Source organism: Microplitis mediator, chromosome 2, assembly GCF_029852145.1.
Source record: "Microplitis mediator isolate UGA2020A chromosome 2, iyMicMedi2.1, whole genome shotgun sequence".
NCBI classification, from domain to species: Eukaryota; Metazoa; Arthropoda; class Insecta; order Hymenoptera; family Braconidae; genus Microplitis; species Microplitis mediator.
The window spans coordinates 13441307-13459700 of NC_079970.1; the positions used below are offsets into that span (position 1 = coordinate 13441307).

General features: G+C 31.9%; 1 protein-coding gene across 5 annotated transcripts in view; it reads left to right on the forward strand.

Moving 5' to 3' along the window:
* The window catches only part of LOC130664099 (collagen alpha-1(XVIII) chain-like), an 826723-nt gene extending 808824 nt beyond the window's left edge, over window positions 1-17899 (forward strand). For 2 of the 5 annotated variants that reach the window (XM_057463858.1, XM_057463863.1), the window contains one exon: window positions 16347-17897. In XM_057463858.1, the coding sequence (XP_057319841.1) occupies window positions 16347-16647 (301 nt within the window). In that variant the 3' untranslated portion in view covers window positions 16648-17897. Of the gene's footprint in view, window positions 1-16346 lie in introns of all 5 variants that reach the window. The other 3 variants (XM_057463861.1, XM_057463860.1, XM_057463859.1) reach the window with 3 other exon arrangements.
* Window positions 17900-18394: the final 495 nt, after the last annotated feature.

The following is an 18394-nucleotide window of genomic DNA, read 5'->3' on the forward strand; positions in this document are numbered from 1 at the left end:
AACAATACACTTTAGAAAAAATAATTATCAAAAATACTGAGAAAATAAGAAAATATGATTGACAGAGATTTGGAAACTATAAGAAAAAAATATATCAATGTTAACCCTCGCAGATTTGAATCACGGTGGAAACACGGTGGGTTTGTTCCATTTTACCACTGTGATTACGCGTTGTATCCACCGTGGAATCACGGTGGATACACCGCGTAAGCACAGTGGATATACTATGTATACCCGGTGGTGAAATGGAACAAACCCACCGTGTAACCCCAGTGGATCCACGGTGTTTACACTTCTACGGTGTTTCCACCGTGATTCAAATTTGCGAGGGGAAGAAACCATGAAATCATCGTGAAAACGGTTACATGACTAAATAACTAATTCAAAATATCTAATTTAAAATATCAGACGACAAAAGATCTAATGGCAAAATATTTTAATCAACGATCATCGTTTTTAGTTTTAGATCAGGTTTTAATTCTATTATGGTACGAGATATTTTTGGATTAGATCTAATTTCTTAGATATTTTGATGTTATATATTTAGGGTCAAATATTTAGTCGTGACACCGTGAAAACAACGAGGAAATACCAAACTAACACAGTGAAAACGCTGAAAAATCGACGCGAAAATACTGCAAACCACTGTGAAGCCACCATGAGAACACTGGAAATTCACCGTCAGAACACTGTGAACTCGCTTTCTAAACACCCTTAAACCACCGTAAAAACACAGTGGGGACACGGTCGGAACATAGTAGCGTGACTGCACAGAAACCACCATAAATTCACCGTCGAATGTCCTCCGCTTCACTGTCAGAACACGGAAGGCGTGTTTTCATGGTAAAAACACAGTGATTCGAGCGTGTTTTCACCGTCACGGTGAGACTATAAAAAAAACCATCAAAAGAGCGGTTTATTTTTAAATTCGATATTTTTTTAACCATTGATCAAAAAAATTTCAAAATTTACCAGGAAACCTCTTTTGAGGGGTACTAAAAAATACCAAAAATTTAAGAAAATCGGAATAAATCAATTTCTGAAACCATCCGATTTGGCGTGGAATGCCCCATATATATTTATATATAAGAAATTTTTATCCAGTTGTATATATCGCTAATACATATAATTATCAATATAATAACTTTTAAATAATATTACTAATTATAATAATTATTGTAACTACCCTCATTTCGGCGATCCCGATCAAGAAGAAAAGAATCGATAAACATTTGAGAGACATTTTATGAATCATTCTTTATATGAACCGGAATAAAAATTAGTGTTGGCTGTTCTGACGCTAACTATTTTTTTTCATTAAATATTGTCGTATATATACTCAAACTAATCGTGATTATTATTGGTATCAAGGTCATGATGTCACCTCATGACGTCAAAAAAATTAAAAGGATTCTTCACATGCTACCATTAGCACGAAATTTTGGCCCTAATGATCATTTTTAATATTATTTTGTTATCACTATTTGTCATTGAATGCCTTCAGCAATGGAATTTAGTCAACCAAATTCCCCGAATTATTGACATTATCATTTTGTCATTATAAATTATCGTTTTTTTACGGGAATTCTAATTTAGTCACACTGATATGATAAGTATATTTTTTTAATGGTCAAACGTTCTGAATATTTTTAGCCTATCATTAAAATTACAGAAGACATTAAAAACTCTGCTTTCAAGTTTATAGTTTTTGCGTATTAAATTAAATAAATAATTTTTTCTCGTGAGATCTTAAGAAGGTTGAGATAGATCAGAGTTATTACGAATAGATACATAGAATTTCATGAGCAAACTATTGATATCTTTTTGTGGGAAATCGAATTTCCTATAAAAAAGGTATAGGGGAAAGTGGGGCAGAGCGGCTCCCTGGGGCAGAACGGCCCCCCTGAAATTTCGATGAAAAAAAAATTTTTTTTTCGTCTAATTACTATAAATCCAATATATTTGCACATTTTCAGCCCTACGCATGACACCTGGGGCAAAACGGACCAGCCGAGAATTTTGAAAAAATAATTCTTTCAAATTTGATCGTCAAATTAAAAAAAATTTAATATATTTCCGCATTTTTAGCCCTACCCGTAACACTTAGGGCAAAATGGACCATCCGAAAATTCTGAAAAAATAAATCTCATATTTTTATCGTTCAATTATAACAAATTTAATATATTAATCCATTTTTCGACTGATTATCTATAGCTGGGGCAAAGTTGACCACTAAAAATATATGAAAATAATAATTTATTTTTTAATTGATGAAATTTTTTAAATGATGCAAAATGATCTGTAATCTAAAAAATCAAAAAACACGTTTTTTGGGTTCAAAATAATGAAAAATAAAAAATATAGAATTGTTTTTTGTGATTAAATAACAATTAGTAATTAAGCTAATCGAGGAGGAACGATTAATTACACCTTAAAGAATGTTTTTCGAGTAATATAAAACTAAAAATAGTTGTCAAGAGAAACCCAGTGAACACAACAACATAACAGTGATATTACATCTAGAGAACATGTAACGTAACAAATTCAACGTAAACTTTACATTCTGATGATATAAATTGGAATGTAAATAGTACGTCAAATTTGTGACGTAAATGTGACATTAAGATTACATGCATGTTACTGACCGAGTGATATCACATTTTGATCTAAATGTGACGTTATATTTATATCACATACTGTTAGCTTTACATTCTAGATATTACCTCAAAATCACGTAACAAAATCGACTTATAAGTGACATAATCTTGGTGATTCTATTTTATCGTCACATTTACATCACGTGTTGCTATAATTGCTATAATTAATAATTTTACATTTAATTTATGTAAAAAATAATATTTGTTATTGAAACGTGCTGAGATTCATGTCGAATCGGTGAAGTAAACTTTTTTTTTTATTTATATAAATTTCCATCTGTACTTTCATTTGCTTGTAAATGATTGAAATAATTATTTTTATTGTTATAATATATTTCTTTTATTATTAGACATTTTATTTGGTTTTTATAATTTTTATGGTTATTTTATTCTTTTTTATTAAATTAAATACAAATAAATAACAATGAAAATAATTATAAAATAATTATTTACAAGCAGGCGGAAAAATTAATAAAGTCCCGGAAAAAATGATTTTGCCTAATTATATATAATTATATATAAGACCTTATATATAATTAGATCTAAAAATTGGCCAGGTCTAATTATATATAATTTATATATAATTATATATAGGTTATATATGATTATATATAATACGTTATATATAAATAGATCTGAAAATTGGCCAGGTCTAATTATGTATAATCATATATAAGTTATATATACTCATATATAATTAGATATGATTATGTATACTACATATATATCATATTTTATATATAATTAGATCCGAAAATTAGGCGGGTTTAATCATATATATGATTATGTGTAATTTATATACAATTACGTATGTTCATGTACGATTAATATTGAAGTATTCAGAGGGAAGTTTTTTTTTAATTATGCGTTTGCAATTATTCATAACAAATTATATTTCCCTCAAAATATAAATACAGAGTATAATTAACGACTGTGCTACTACATTTATTTATTTTTGTTATATAACATTTTATTATGTATTTATAGATAGATAATATAATCATGTCATTAGACTATTAGTACTTACAAACGAAGATTACTAGAGTCATTTTTACTTATATATTAAAGACTATATATTCGTTATTTTTAAAAGTATATTTGGTGAAACTTCTTAACGTTAATTTTATGAGATCTCACTTATTATAATTAGTATTATAATAAGTATAATAATATAGTAATTATTACTTCTCAATAATATACACCTAAAACTATAATGCATTTAACGAGTATTGGTCATTAAATATCAATAAAGACCATAGAGCATCTAATATATTAAATAAGAAAAACTAAATATTAAATATATTCTATAAATAAAATATTAACTTATGTATATATATATATATATATATATATAAATAATTAATTTATATTTGATTATATACATAGATCTAAAGATCTAAAATATAATAAAAATTACTATATATGGGTCTATATAGGTCAGGTCTAATCAGATCTAATCATATATAGACCCATGTATAACTATATATGGGTATATACTATGATATATACTATTATATATATATTCCATATACAATCATATATAATTAGGCAAAATCATTTTGTCCCGGGATATAATTAGATCTAATTATATATAAGGCTATATATACTTATATATAGGTCTATATATAATCATTTATAATTAGGCAAAATAATTTTTTTCCCGGTATAATTAGGTCTAATTATAAATAAGACTATATATACTAATATATAGGTCTATATATAATCATATATAATTAGGCAAAATCATTTTTTTCCCGGTATAATTAGGTCTTATTATATATAAGACTATATATACTTATATATAGGTCTATATATAGCCATATATATTCTATATATAATCATATATAATTAGGCAAAATCATTTTTCTCCCGGTATAATTAGGTCTAATTATATATAAGGCTATATATACTTATATATAGGTCTATATATAACCATATATAATACCATATATAATTATATATATTCCATATATAATCATATATAATTATATATAATTAGGCAAAATCATTTTTTCCCGGGGTGTCTGACGTGCGAACATGTAGTTGAAGACAATATTGAAAATTACCTAAAGCGATTTCCAATTTATGATGTAACTGATTTAATTTCGCAATCGAACGTCGAGCGGTAAACGTAAGATTGTGTACCCCCTACTGTGAATTATCTGTCTGAGCGGCTAAACAGGTAGAAAATAAGGGATAAAGGAAGGTTGGCTGCCGAAAAGCCTCGTGAAGCTAGTATCTTATTGTCAATGTAATATTGTCTGGGAAATAATGTTTTTCAAATATTTATGTTCACGAGTAATTATTTATTGAGGATCAAACATACTCAAAATACAAAAGGGTTACAAATAGTAGTATTTAAAACAATTAATGTAAAATAAAATGTTTCATGCATATGGTTTACAGTCAGTTTCAAATATATAAAATAATAAAAATACGAAACAATGGTTACAATCGTTAAAAACTTACCCTAAACAGGTTTAGGTGAGGTGTCAGGACTTCCAGCAGTAACACAGGACACTTTTTCACACGCGTTCTCGCGGCTAATTAATGTGATTCTAATCTATCGATTTATTTAGTTTATTATAATTTGTTGTAATTATTTATGCGTTTCGAAATCTTCGTATATAAAATGTAAATTGATTGGAAGTCTTCACGATTTTTGCGGTAAAATAAAATACAAGTTTATTTTGTAATCTTCGTGTATTTTCGCCGTAAAATATTACACAGGTCTACAAAAAAAAATTTTTTGTTTGGTGCCGCTAATTCTAGGTTATATTTTGGTTAATTAGCCCACAAGATGTCGTGCGAAGCTGTCTAAATTATGAAGCTACGTTCAGGTTTGTATCGATCGATATAATAACCTAAAGAACGTATTTTATCATAATTAATGTCATTATAATCAATAAATTTTTTCTTAAATTAATAATATTGATATGCCGTCGATATGCCACCATTTAAATATAGTGGAAACCTAAACATGCAAACCTTCTCAATAAGACAATTTATAGATAAATTGAGAAAAATATAGATAGCCCGAACTGGGAATCGAACCCAGACCCATTCGGTATCACGCCGAGTGCTCTACCAGCTGAGCTATCCGGCACTATAATGAGAACGTTTTCATCAAGATTTAAAGGTGATGGAAGATAGATACCAAGGTCGCTGGGATGAGCATATGATGGCAGATTACTGTTGGAGTATTACACGGGAATGTCCTGAAGACATCCATCGGAGAAAATCTAAAAAGAGAAGCTTCTAACCTGTCAAATAAAATGTGTAATTAAATGTATTTAACTGTTTTGAATTAAATGTTCTTTTGTTTTTTAATAAATGAAAATCTCGGAAACTATACGTAGCATTAAAAAAGGAAGTATCACGTTTTTATCAGGGTACCGAATGTACTTGAAATCAGTTTTACTTTTAGCAGCACCAAAATCATTGTAGACCTGTGTTATTCAGTGTCTTTAAATTCTTCGCTTTTCTCGCGGTAAAAAAATTCTTTAAAATCTTCGCTTTTCTCGCGGTGAAATATTCTTTGATTGTTCAAGTTTTCGTGGTACAATTCAATATTAAAATAAAAATGAAATTAAGCGGATTACAATAAGATGAAGATAACACCGTCAAACAAAAAAAAAATTGGTCTGTACACCGGGCGCCACCTATCTACGGGCATGCTTTTCGACCCTCTGAATACGAATTTCAAGTCAGTTTAGGCCGTCCAGCCTTCGATTTCGAGTAAATTGCAAAAACCCCCAAAAATAGCGAAAATTCGATGTTTTGGCAAGAAAAAAAATTTTGAGATCTAAAGCAAGCATAATATTCATGTATTTTGATCTGTTAAATACTAATTTCGATCTTACTTTAATCATAAACCGTTTTAAATCTACAAAAATTGTAAAAAATCATAAAAAATTGCAAAAATCGACGAAAATCGGGATTATCTTGGTATAAAAAATTTTGTGGACCCGGATTGACGAAGATTTTCATGTAATTTAATTTGCTTGATCTGATTCTGCAATAAATTTGGCCCATAGTCCCCTCCAACATTCATAAAACTGCATGCACAAAACATGCATAAAACATTCATAAAACGATAAAATAGCAGAAAATTGCTGCTGAAAAAATGGAAAAAAATCTTTTAAATACAATTAAATAAATTTCTTGTATTTTTTATTAACAAAATACAAGATTAAAATCTGAAAATGCAAAAAAATTGTTAAATCTATGAAAATGACGTATAAACAGAATTAGAAGAATGATTTTCCCAACTCTTAAACTGTTTTCCGGTGGTATCGAACTCTTATATTTTCAAATAATCTACGGAGTGGATTTCTTTTTCGTTTGTTATTTTCTTTTGGTATATCTCTTTTGAGTGTCCAGCAATAGTCTGCCATTATGTTAATATTCCAATTTCCTTGATACCTAGTCTCCATTTCACTTATGTCTTGATGTGAAAGTGCTCGATGTGAGAATCTAGAAAGTGTAATTTTATATTCATTAAGCATCCTTTGTCTGCTTATTTCACCCCAATTTTTAAATATAGTCGAAACCTAAACAAATAAATTGAGAAAAATATAGATAGCCCGAACTGGGAATTGAACCCAGACCATGTCGGTATCGCGCCGAGTGCTCTACCAGTTGAGCTATACTATATTCCGTTCAATTTGATCTATAACTTATTGAGCCACACCGTCCATCGTACGGTAATACACTATCTAAATGTGGTGGAAACCTAAACATGCAAACCTTCTCAATAAGACACATGAAATGAAGTCTGCACATCGAAGAAGTTGAAATCCCACCACGATGGTAAATTTTTATTAAATAAAGGAAAAGGTGGAAAAAGAGGTATCCACGTCGTAGATCATTTGAGAATGAAACAGTACAATACCCTCGAAAAACCGTTAAAAATCCAATTTGTGTACATTCTTGGATCATAATCTTGTATTTTAGAAATAAAAAATACAAGAAATTTATTTAATTGTGTTTACAAGATTTTTTTCCATTTTTTCAGCAGCAATTCTCTGCTATTTTATCGGTTTTTTGAAGTTTTATGAATGTTTGAGGGAAATATGGGCCAAAAATATTGCAGAATCAGATCAAGCAGATTAAATTACATGAAAATCTTCGTCAATCCGTGTCCACAAAATTTATTGTACCAAGATAATCCCAATTTTTCACGATTTTTGCAATTTTTAAGGATATTTTACAATTTTTTTAGAATTAAAAAAGTTTATGATTAAGGTACCATCGAAATTAGTATTTAACAGATCGAAATACATGAAAATTATACTTGCCTTAGATCTCAAAATTTTTTTTTCGCCAAAACATCGAATTTTCGCTATTTTTTTGGGGGTTTTTTGCAATTTACTCGAAATTGAACGGCCTAAACTGACTTGATATTCGTATTCAGCGGGTCGAAAAACATGCCCGTAGATAGGTGGCGCCCGGTGTACAGACAATTTTTTTTTGTGTGCCGGTGTAATCAATGCTGTACCGGCGCTAAACGGTTAATATTAGTTCACAATTTACAACGATCAAGGACCAATCGTACGATCTGGGCTCACGTGATCGGATGCTATACACTAATATCGCGTTGATCATACTTCTGAATGTATGTATGTATGTGTGGGTGTGTTTGTGTGTGTGTGTGTGTGTGTGTGTGTGTGTGTGTGTGTGTGTGTGTGTGTGTGTGTGTGTGTGTGTGTGTGTGTGTGTGTGTGTGTGTGTGTGTGTGTGTGTGTGTGTGTGTGTGTGTGTGTGTGTGTGTGTGTGTGTGTGTGTGTGTGACCGGTCTATAACTTTTTAACTAATGAACCGATTTGGATGGTTAAGGCGGCAATCGAAAGAGCTTGTTGGCCATCAACTTTTCTGAAAATTTCAGATCATTTGATCAAGTAGATTCGAAAATATTGGCGAACTACGGAAAAAAAATCGGTCTGTCAGTTGACCCTGCGGGCCAGCCCCAAAACTTCCCGCTGTTTTCGAGCTCGCTGAGCTCGAAAACATTATTGTGAATATATTTTCGAGCTCTTCGAGCTCGCAAATACTTTTGTATGCCATTGTTTTGTAAAAAACCATTTTTTAGCATTTCTTTCTTCCACGATATCTCGCGAACGAATTAACCGATTTTGATGGTTGAGGTGGCAATCGACGCGTTTTATCAAGTTCTAAAGCTGGTCGAATTTTGAAATTGATTTATTCAGCCGTTTTTGAGAAATTTCAAAAAAACCAAGGAAAAAATTTTTTTTGAATTCTTTCGTCAACGGTTTCTCTTGAACGAATAAACCGATTTTGATGGTTGAGGTGGCATTCGACGCGGCTTATAGAGTTTTAGAGCTGATTAGATTTTGGAATCAATCCATCGAGCAAATTGGAAGTTATCCAAATAAAACATTTTTAAAAAAATTTTATTTTTGAAATATCTCTGAACGCACCCTACCGATTAAGTTCAAATTTCTACGGCCTCAAGACATTAACAAGCCGCGTCGAATGACACCTCAACGATCAAAATCGGTTCATCCGTTCAAGAGTTATGAATATTTACATACATACATACGTACGTACGTACATACGTACGTACGTACGTACGTACGTACGTACGTACACACATACATACACTCGGACATCATCGTGAAATTAGTCAGGATAGCTTCCTAGGACCTCGAAACGTCGACATCTGACGGAAATTCGATTTTCGTAAATCGGACCTAAACCAATAACTTCCCGAATTTTTGAAAATTTACAATTTTCTTAGCGGGAAGTTAAAAATTCTTTTTTTTTTAGTTTTGTATTGATTTCTCAGAAACGATCGATCAACTTTAAAATCTAATCAGCTCTAGAACTCAATAAAACGCGTCGATTGCCGCCTCAACCATCAAAATCGGTTCATTCGTTCGTGAGATATCGTGGGCAAAAGAAATGCCAAAAAACGGTTTTTTGCGAATATCTTTGAAACGACTTAACCAAACAATTTCAAAATTTGATCAGCTCTAGAACTCAATAAAACACGTCGATTGCTATCCCAACCATTGAAATCGGTCGATTCGTTCGTCAGATCTCGTGGGAGAAAGAAATGCTAAAAACGGTTTTTTTTCGAAAAGAATGGGATACAATAGTATTTTCGAGCTCGAAGAGCTCGAAAATGTACTCACAACAATGTTTTCGAGCTCAAGGAGCTCGAAAGCAGCGGGAAGTTTTGGGGCTGGCCCGCAGGGTCAACTGATAGACAGATTTTTTTTTTACTGCTATACCAGAAAATCCGGTAGTATATAGAAAATAAAAAATTATGCCACTGGGCTAAAGGGTTCAAGTCCAATAGCGGCTTAGCTCATCAAAAAATTCGATTTCCCATTTAAATAACACCGGAAATTTTTTTTTTTAACTTTAAGTATTTTTAACTCTTGAACAAATCAATAGATCGAATTGACTAAGACATAGTTTCGTAAAAAATTTAACGCTCTACAAAAAAGGTATTCTATCATTTTTTGATAAATCCGTCTGTTCGAAAGTTGTTAGAGCTCGAAGTAAAGTTGGAGATTTTTTCAGTTTTCCAGCAAAACCATCAGACTTATCATAAAATGTTGTAAGGTCTTTTTTGTTGAAAATTTTATTCTCTACAAATTATTGTAATCAAAGTTTTTTCAAATTCCACATTGTTTTCTAGTTATTTTCATTTCAATGTCGAGCTCTTGAAATCGATCAGAACACTTCGTTTCTAGACTATGTCGATGTGGATATGCTCGAAACGTTGCGTCGGCAATTCACAACGAGCGTAAGGTGAAGACACGTGACTATGAATCTTGTTTCGCTGACAGTTTATGCAAGCTTTTGCCCATTCTCGACAATCTTTTTGGATTCATGGCCAAACGTAGCGTTTGCTCACCAGTTTCTAATGCGCTCTGGTACCAGGATATGCCAGTGAGTGCATCACAATAAACTGTGACCGGATGGTCGTTGAAGACAATTCGTTGCCACTATAGTGACGTTGCTGCGTTGTTGAGAAGATCTCGAAGTTCAGGATCGTTCTTTTGGGCATTTACCAGCTCGTGCGGGGTAATCAGTGTTGAAATGGCTTCAACGCGCGACAGCGTGTCTGCAACGATATTCTCATGTCCAGAAATGTGTCTAAAATCTCCTGTGAATTGGCCAATAACGTCTAGGCGACGAAATTGCCACGGTGATGCTCTTTCAGTACGTTGCTGAAAAGCAAAAAAAAGCGGCTTATGATCGGTGTAAATTGCAACTTGCTTACCTTCAAAAATATGACGGAGGTGTCTGACAGCTTCATAGATGGCGTGAAGTTCACGATCGTACGTCGATAATTTTTGAATGGATGGCTGTAGTTTTCTGCTGTAGAAAGCAAGTGGTTGCCATTCTCCGTCAACTAGTTGTTGCAGAACTGCTCCAATGGCTGTGTTTGATGTGTCAGAGAAAATAGCCCAAGTTGCGTCGTCGTTCGAATGCGTAAACATTGCAGCGTTGGCTAATGCCTGCTTTGTGTTGTCATAAGCCTGTCGGAGTTCTGGTGTCTCGACAATCAGTGTTGATCCTTTCATATATAGATGATTATGCATAATTATATATAATTAGACAAAAACTTTTTTCATCGGGCCCTCTAACCTCCCTGGCGGATTCGTGATCACTGTAAAATCATCGTAAAACGACGTTCGAATTACCGTAAATTTACGGTACCGACAAATGACCGTATATCGACTGTTAAACAAGCGTTATTTGATGGTGAAAGACCAGTGCCGTTGTGGAAATTCTCAACAGTAACTTTATAGTTGATGTTTTGTATGTGCATTATATTTCAGCTGACTAGTGACCGTAAATTAACAGGTAATGGACGGTCCTTCTATGGTCATTGATAAGTATAGGGATTGTCAAAAACCGAAATCTTGGCGGTTCATTTACAGTATTGAGTGAGTCAAACACTTGTCAATCGAACGTATAGTGTCGGTAAGTGAGAAACTTTTTGTTAGTGAACTATCGATTAGTTTTCGGTCAGATTTTTCATTTTTCAAATGTCTCTGATAGCCAGTGAAAGACTTCAAGTATACTAAAATTATTCGTGTCGTGAAAAAATCTAAAAAACACTTAAATAATAAAATTTTTAATTATCTAAAGTTCATTTGTATCTAAATAAATATATACAATTAACTTCTCCTCTCAAGTCTGTGATTCAGCACAGTGGTTAACACGTTAGACTTCGAATCAGAAGGTCTTGTGTTCGAGTCCATAACTCGGCGAGGTGAATATTTTTTAACTTCCCGCTAAGAAAATCAACGATTTTCGAAAAATTGGGAAGTTATTGTTTTCACCCCGATTTTCGAAAGTCGAGTTTTCATCAGATGTCGACGTTTTGAGGTCCTAGGAAGCTATTCTGACTATTTTCAGAATGATGTCCGAATGTATGTATGTATGTGTGTGTGTGTGTGTGTGTGTGTGTGTGTGTGTGTGTGTGTGTGTGTGTGTGTGTGTGTGTGTGTGTGTGTGTGTGTGTGTGTGTGTGTGTGTAAACTCTTTGTAACTTTTTAACTAATGAATCGATTTGGATGGTTGAGGTGGCAATCGAAAGAGCTTGTTGGCCCTCAATTTTCTTGAAAATTTCAGATCATTTGATCAAGTAGACTCGAAAATATTGGCGAACGACGAAAAAAAAAAAATTTTTTTTTTAGTTTTTCAGTGATTTCTCAGAAACAACTTGAACGATCGACTTCGAAATCTAATCAGCTCTGGAACTTTATAAGCCGCGTCGAATGCTATCTCAACCATCTCAATCGATTAATTTGTTCGAGAGATATCGTTGGCAAAAGCAATGATAAAAAACGTTTTTTTTCGATTATCTTTGAAGTGACTCATCCGATCAATTCCAAAATCTTATCAGCTTTAGAACTCAATAAAACGCGCCGATTGCCACTCCAACCGTCAAAATCGGATGATTAGTTCAAAAGATATCGGCGCTGAAAAGTTAAAAAAATAACATTTTATGTTATTTTATCCGGATAAATCAAAATATAATGTGCTAAAATGTGTCTGAAATCATACCAACTCTTTTTCAATATAGTCTCTTTCGATCATCAGATAATGTCATGTAACTTGTTCCTTAGTTTTAAACATATTGTCAGCAAAAAATTGAAAAAACCCAGTCTTTAATGTTTTTCTCGGATATTCCATATATTATTGCTCTGACCTAAATCCAAACTTATTCAAATCTTGATTTTGATCACTGACATTGATTTCTGCCTCAACACATTTATTTCAGAGAACATAATCGATAATAAAAATTTAAAAGCCGCTTCTTCATTAATGATTTTTGATTCTTAACTTTTTAAACTCTAGCATAAAACGTTACTTGTTAGATCTTGAAAAGCTCATAAAAAAATGATTATATGTAATAGCATTTTCGAGCTCAAAGAGCTCGAAAATATATTCGCAGTGATGTTTTCAAGCTCCTTGAGCTCGAAAACAGCGGGAAGTTGTGGGGCTGGCCTGCAGGGCCAACCGACGCCCAGATTTTTTTCTTCTTCATAGCAGTTATTGTATACATATAAATCACTATGTAAAATTATACTATATTTTTTTTCCCGGGCAGTCTCATGAATTTGCAAATTTTACATCTAAATGCGTGTGATTGGAGAATCAATCTACCGTAAATTGAGCGTAAAATGTTGGTCAAAATGCAGTACAATTATTCACATATGTTTGTACTTTCGGTATCCACAGTCGGTAAATGTACTATTATGACATTGGTGATCGACGCTCATATTATCGATATTTAGCGATATATAATAAACGATTAGATGGTGTCATTGCCGTAAGTGCTGAAAAAATATATGATGAAGATTTTTCACAACCGCACTCGGAAACGTTCGTCAAATCACTCCATGCAGTCGAATGTTCGACGGCAGAACTTACGACGATTTAACATTAATAAACGATAATTTTATCGTGCCGCTGAAACCGCTAGGGCTAACATATTGCCTTATTGGCAGGGAGCCTAGTATATGGTGGGGACAACTGAATCGATCGCAGCGCTCACTGTGGGCGAAATTTCGTTGAATCATATGCTCTCGTTGAAAATAAACACGTGAAAATTAATAGCCCACAGAAATTAGCCAAATCGGCTGTGCCAACTGAAAATTGATCGAAAAATTATAATTTCTTGAAATTTCGATACGAGGATAAGTTTAAAAGTTACGAGGTATACCGAGTGCGGACAAACAGCTATTCACTTACGAATGCACACGAACTGGCCCGAACGTTACCGAAAGTAAATTTTGTTTGTTACATCTATGATCCCGTGATGAGAAGAATGCTCAAAATTTCCGACGCGCATGAGAAAAATAATTTTTTATAAATTATATATAATATTCAGGCATTTCAAAAGTTCATAATTTAATGAATATGTTTATCATATTTTAGGTGAATATGTGATATATGGGGTAAAATGGACCACTCGAAAAAAAGAATTGTAAAGAAAATTAACTTGACGGAAAATAAAAAAAATGTTGGAAAATCCAAAAGTGCACACCTCAATCACTCATTTTATTTTTAATCATTACTTTTATTATATAATATAAATGTATTTTTTTTTTTATTATGAACTTTTATTCAACTTACAAATAATCAATTTGATTTTTTATTTCTTATTTTCAGTTTCATATTTTTTTAATAACATTTTTTTTAAATATTCCGCCTTTTGTCTTGGATGTCACTTTTTTTTCAAACATATTAATACGCTAGTGCTGCCACCAGTAGTTGATAGAGAGAAACAATGAAAAAAATAATAACAACAGTAAAAAATAGCAGCTAAATTTTTCACGAATAATCACTTTTACGTCGTTAATTAATTACAATTAAACTAAAAGGATTCATATAGTAATTTTCATAAGGGTTCTTATGATAAAAAATACAAAGACAATAAAAAAAAAGTAAGGCCGATTAATGGTGTCTATCGAGAGTTAGCGTGCTTACGAAGATTCATACGTAACAATTGACAGCACTAGTTTCTTGGTTTAAAATAATTAATTTAAAATCAATGAATTAACAAATCGACTCAACGTTGGGTTTAAATTATTCCTTAATAAATTATCTGCATGCGAGTACACAATTTAATAATTTTTTGTGCTATAAAAAGGCTGTAGAAATGTTTTTGGATGAGAAAAAATTGTCAACGAGGAAGAACCGTCAGTACTCACCCCTAGCGCTTTCGCCCTTGAGGTGTGCAAAAATAATTTTTTCGTTACAATTTTTTTTTTCGAGTGGTTCATTTTGCCCCACGTATCACATATTGACCTAAAGTTTAATAAAACCACTATAAAGGTCATAATTTGACGGAAAATGGAAAAAAAATAATTTTTTTGTTATAATTTTTTTTTCGGGTGGTCCATTTTACCCCACATATCACATATTGACTTAAAATGTGATAAAAACACTGTAGGGGTCATAACTTGACGGAAATCAAAAAAAATTTTGTTACGTAATTTTTGAGAGGGGCCTTCGTACCCCAGGGGGCCAAAGCACCCCGGTCTCCCCTATGTAGAATCGTAAACTACAGATCAGTCCGTATTTATGAATATTTGATAAACCGCCGATCAATAATTGATAAACTGTTTATTGATATTTAATAAACACGTTTACTAATATTTAATTAGCTGTTTATTGATATTTAATAAACTGCACGGAAAAAAATTAATCGTGAATGCAACATGATGCAGTCTTGGTAAATAAACATGATGAAATCATGTTGCATTCACATGATTTGTCATGTTTCGGCTACATGATAATCATGTTGCGGTAACATGAGAAAATCATGTTGCATTCACATGATTTGTCATGTTTCGGCTACATGAAAATCATGTTGCTGCCACATATTGTCATGTAGCCGAAACATGACAAATCATGTTGCTGCCACATGATTTTCTCATGTTACCACAACATGATTATCATGTAGCCGAAACATGACAAATCATGTGAATGCCACATGATTTTCTCATGTTACCGCAACATGGTTATCATGTAGCCGAAACATGACAAATCATGTGAATGCAACATGATTTTCTCATGTTACCGCAACATGACTATCATGTAACCGAAACATGACAAATCATGTGAATGCAACATGATTTCATCATGTTTATTTACCAAGACTGCATCATGTTGCATTTACGTTTAATTTTTTTCCGTGTGTGTATTAATATTTGATAATGACCGACTTGGGAACAATCTAAGTAAACCGTTTATCAAATATTGATAAATTTTACTAATATTTGATAAATTCTTTTCTCAGTACAGGAAAAGACATAACTTTCAATAATCTCGAAGAGCTTAAAATACAAGTATACCCAAAAGTGTTTTCGAGTTCAAAGAGCTTGAAAATGTCTTCATAACGAGGTTTTCGGGCTCGAAAAAAAACAGATAATTGTGGAACTTGCCTGGAGAGACACCCTTTTTTTTTAGATTTTTGTTCTTTTACAGGAAATAAGCTTCTTGCATGTTCCTGATTAAAAGAAACGATTTGCGATTTTAAATGCCTATAAGAAGAATGATTCAAAAGTATTTAAAATTTTTTTTCTAATCGTTCTATATCGATTCTTTTAATAAGGGGTATGCTGTACTTTGATTGTTTATATCAAATTTACTGAGGACGAATAATTTTCATGTCATTACTATATTTTTCAGGCAAAAAAAAGTGATTTGGCATGGCTCCCACAAATTCGGTGATCGTGCTATGGATACCTACTGTGATGCCTGGAACTCTGATAGTTCTGATCGATATGGATTAAGCTCTTCAATTACAAGAGGTCAACTTTTGGAACAATCTCGATATTCATGCGATAATAAGTTTGCTTTATTATGTATAGAAGTAACTAGTGAAATAATGAGAAAGCGACGAAGTTCGAAAAATAATATAAATAATGCTCATAAAGAATTCTCAGAAGAAGAGTATTTAAAATATCTTGATCATGTCATGAAAAATTAATTTTTTTTACTACAGCACACCTCAATCGCGAAAGCGTTGAGTGTGCTTTACTTTCACTCTCTCGCTCTCGGCCCTTTCAATGACTTTAAAACCTCTTTACTTTCTTTATAGTACACCAAGGTTGTTAATGGTATATACCATTTTAAAGGAAATTTATTAAGGAACATTTTTCAATGCAATCCTTATTTGATTCATGGTGTGATTATTTTTAAAAAAATATTTAGTCCGAAGCCCTCAGTGCGTCAATTGTGGTGTTCGGACTCATCATAACACGATAACTTTCGAAAAACAAGACTAATCGACTTTTTATTTTTTAAAACGTTTTATTTTTTATTATTTGTGTATTTTTCATCACAAGAACCCTTTCAAAAATTACTATCTGAATCCTTTTTGTTTTGGTGTAATTAATAAAAAAACGTGAAAACTGATTATTCGTGAAAAATTTAGCTGCTATTGTTACTGTTGTTATTATTTTTTTCATTGTTTCTCACTATCAACTACTGGTGGCAGCACTATCGTATCAATATGTTTGAAAAAAAAAGCGAAATCTAAGAAAAAAAAGCAGGATATTTAGAAAAAAATATTAAACTGAATATAAGAAATAAAAAAATCAAATTGATAATTTGTAAGTTGAATAAAAGTTCATAATAAAAAAAAATACATTAATATTATATAATAAAAGTAATGATTAAAAATAAATTGAGCGATTGAGGTGTGCACTTTTGGATTTTCCAACATTTATATCTTCTATTATTTTGGACATCATGATAAGCTACTCTAGCGGATTCGCCAAGCCGATTATACGGGACTTAATTTAGGTTTCGGTTGAAATCAAGTTTCGACAGGGCTTATCGAGTTTTAAAACCTATCTTGAACTGAAAGTAGAAGTTTCATTGTGTGGATAACAATGTTGAATAAAACTATAATTAAACCAGTTTATTTTAATTTCTCAGTTGTAAGTGATCTGAATCCAAAGTGATTGTAAACAAAAGAATATTTCTAGCTTTCTCTAGCAAATGAGTTAGCCCGTTTAAAATTATGTTAATTTGAATTTTGGTTCAAGTAAGGTTTAAATAGCGTTTATTCCAAGTTTTGATACCTGTTTATATTTAGTTTAATTTTAGTTTGGTTCAAGAAGAGTTTAAAATTAGTTTATTTACTGTCTTCATAATTGTACAGAAAAATTTTTTCAGTTTAAATCAGGTTTATCTTTGGTTGTTTAATTTTTGTTTAATAGTCTTTTATTTCTAGTGTTCTCATTCTAAGAAATAGTTTATAATCGGTTTGATAAAACTTTAAGTCAGATTTGGTTTCAAGAGGGTTTTGAATCCGTTTTTATGCAATCCCTGCCTCAGAAGTTCAATTTAAGAGTGTTGGATTGCGGTGAACAAACGACGAATTCCTGATGTCTACACTATGTCACTTTATTATTTTATTCGGCACTATAATAGAAAACATTATTGCATAATCTATACTATTATTCCACTAACTTACAAATATTATGGTTCGTTTTGGTTATGTAGATACTTTAAGGATGTAGTCTAGTTCGTGGGCTAAAAAAATAGTCTATTTTTGGAAATTTCTTGCGAGCTTGCTCTGAAAGATAAGTATACATACACTGTTAGGGATGATTAACGAAGTCTTGAATTATAGAAAAAAATTTTTTTTTATTCATTTTTATAAGTATGTTCATATAAAAGGTGTACTCTAACGGAGCGCCATAATTTAAAGGCAGGTCGGCTCAATC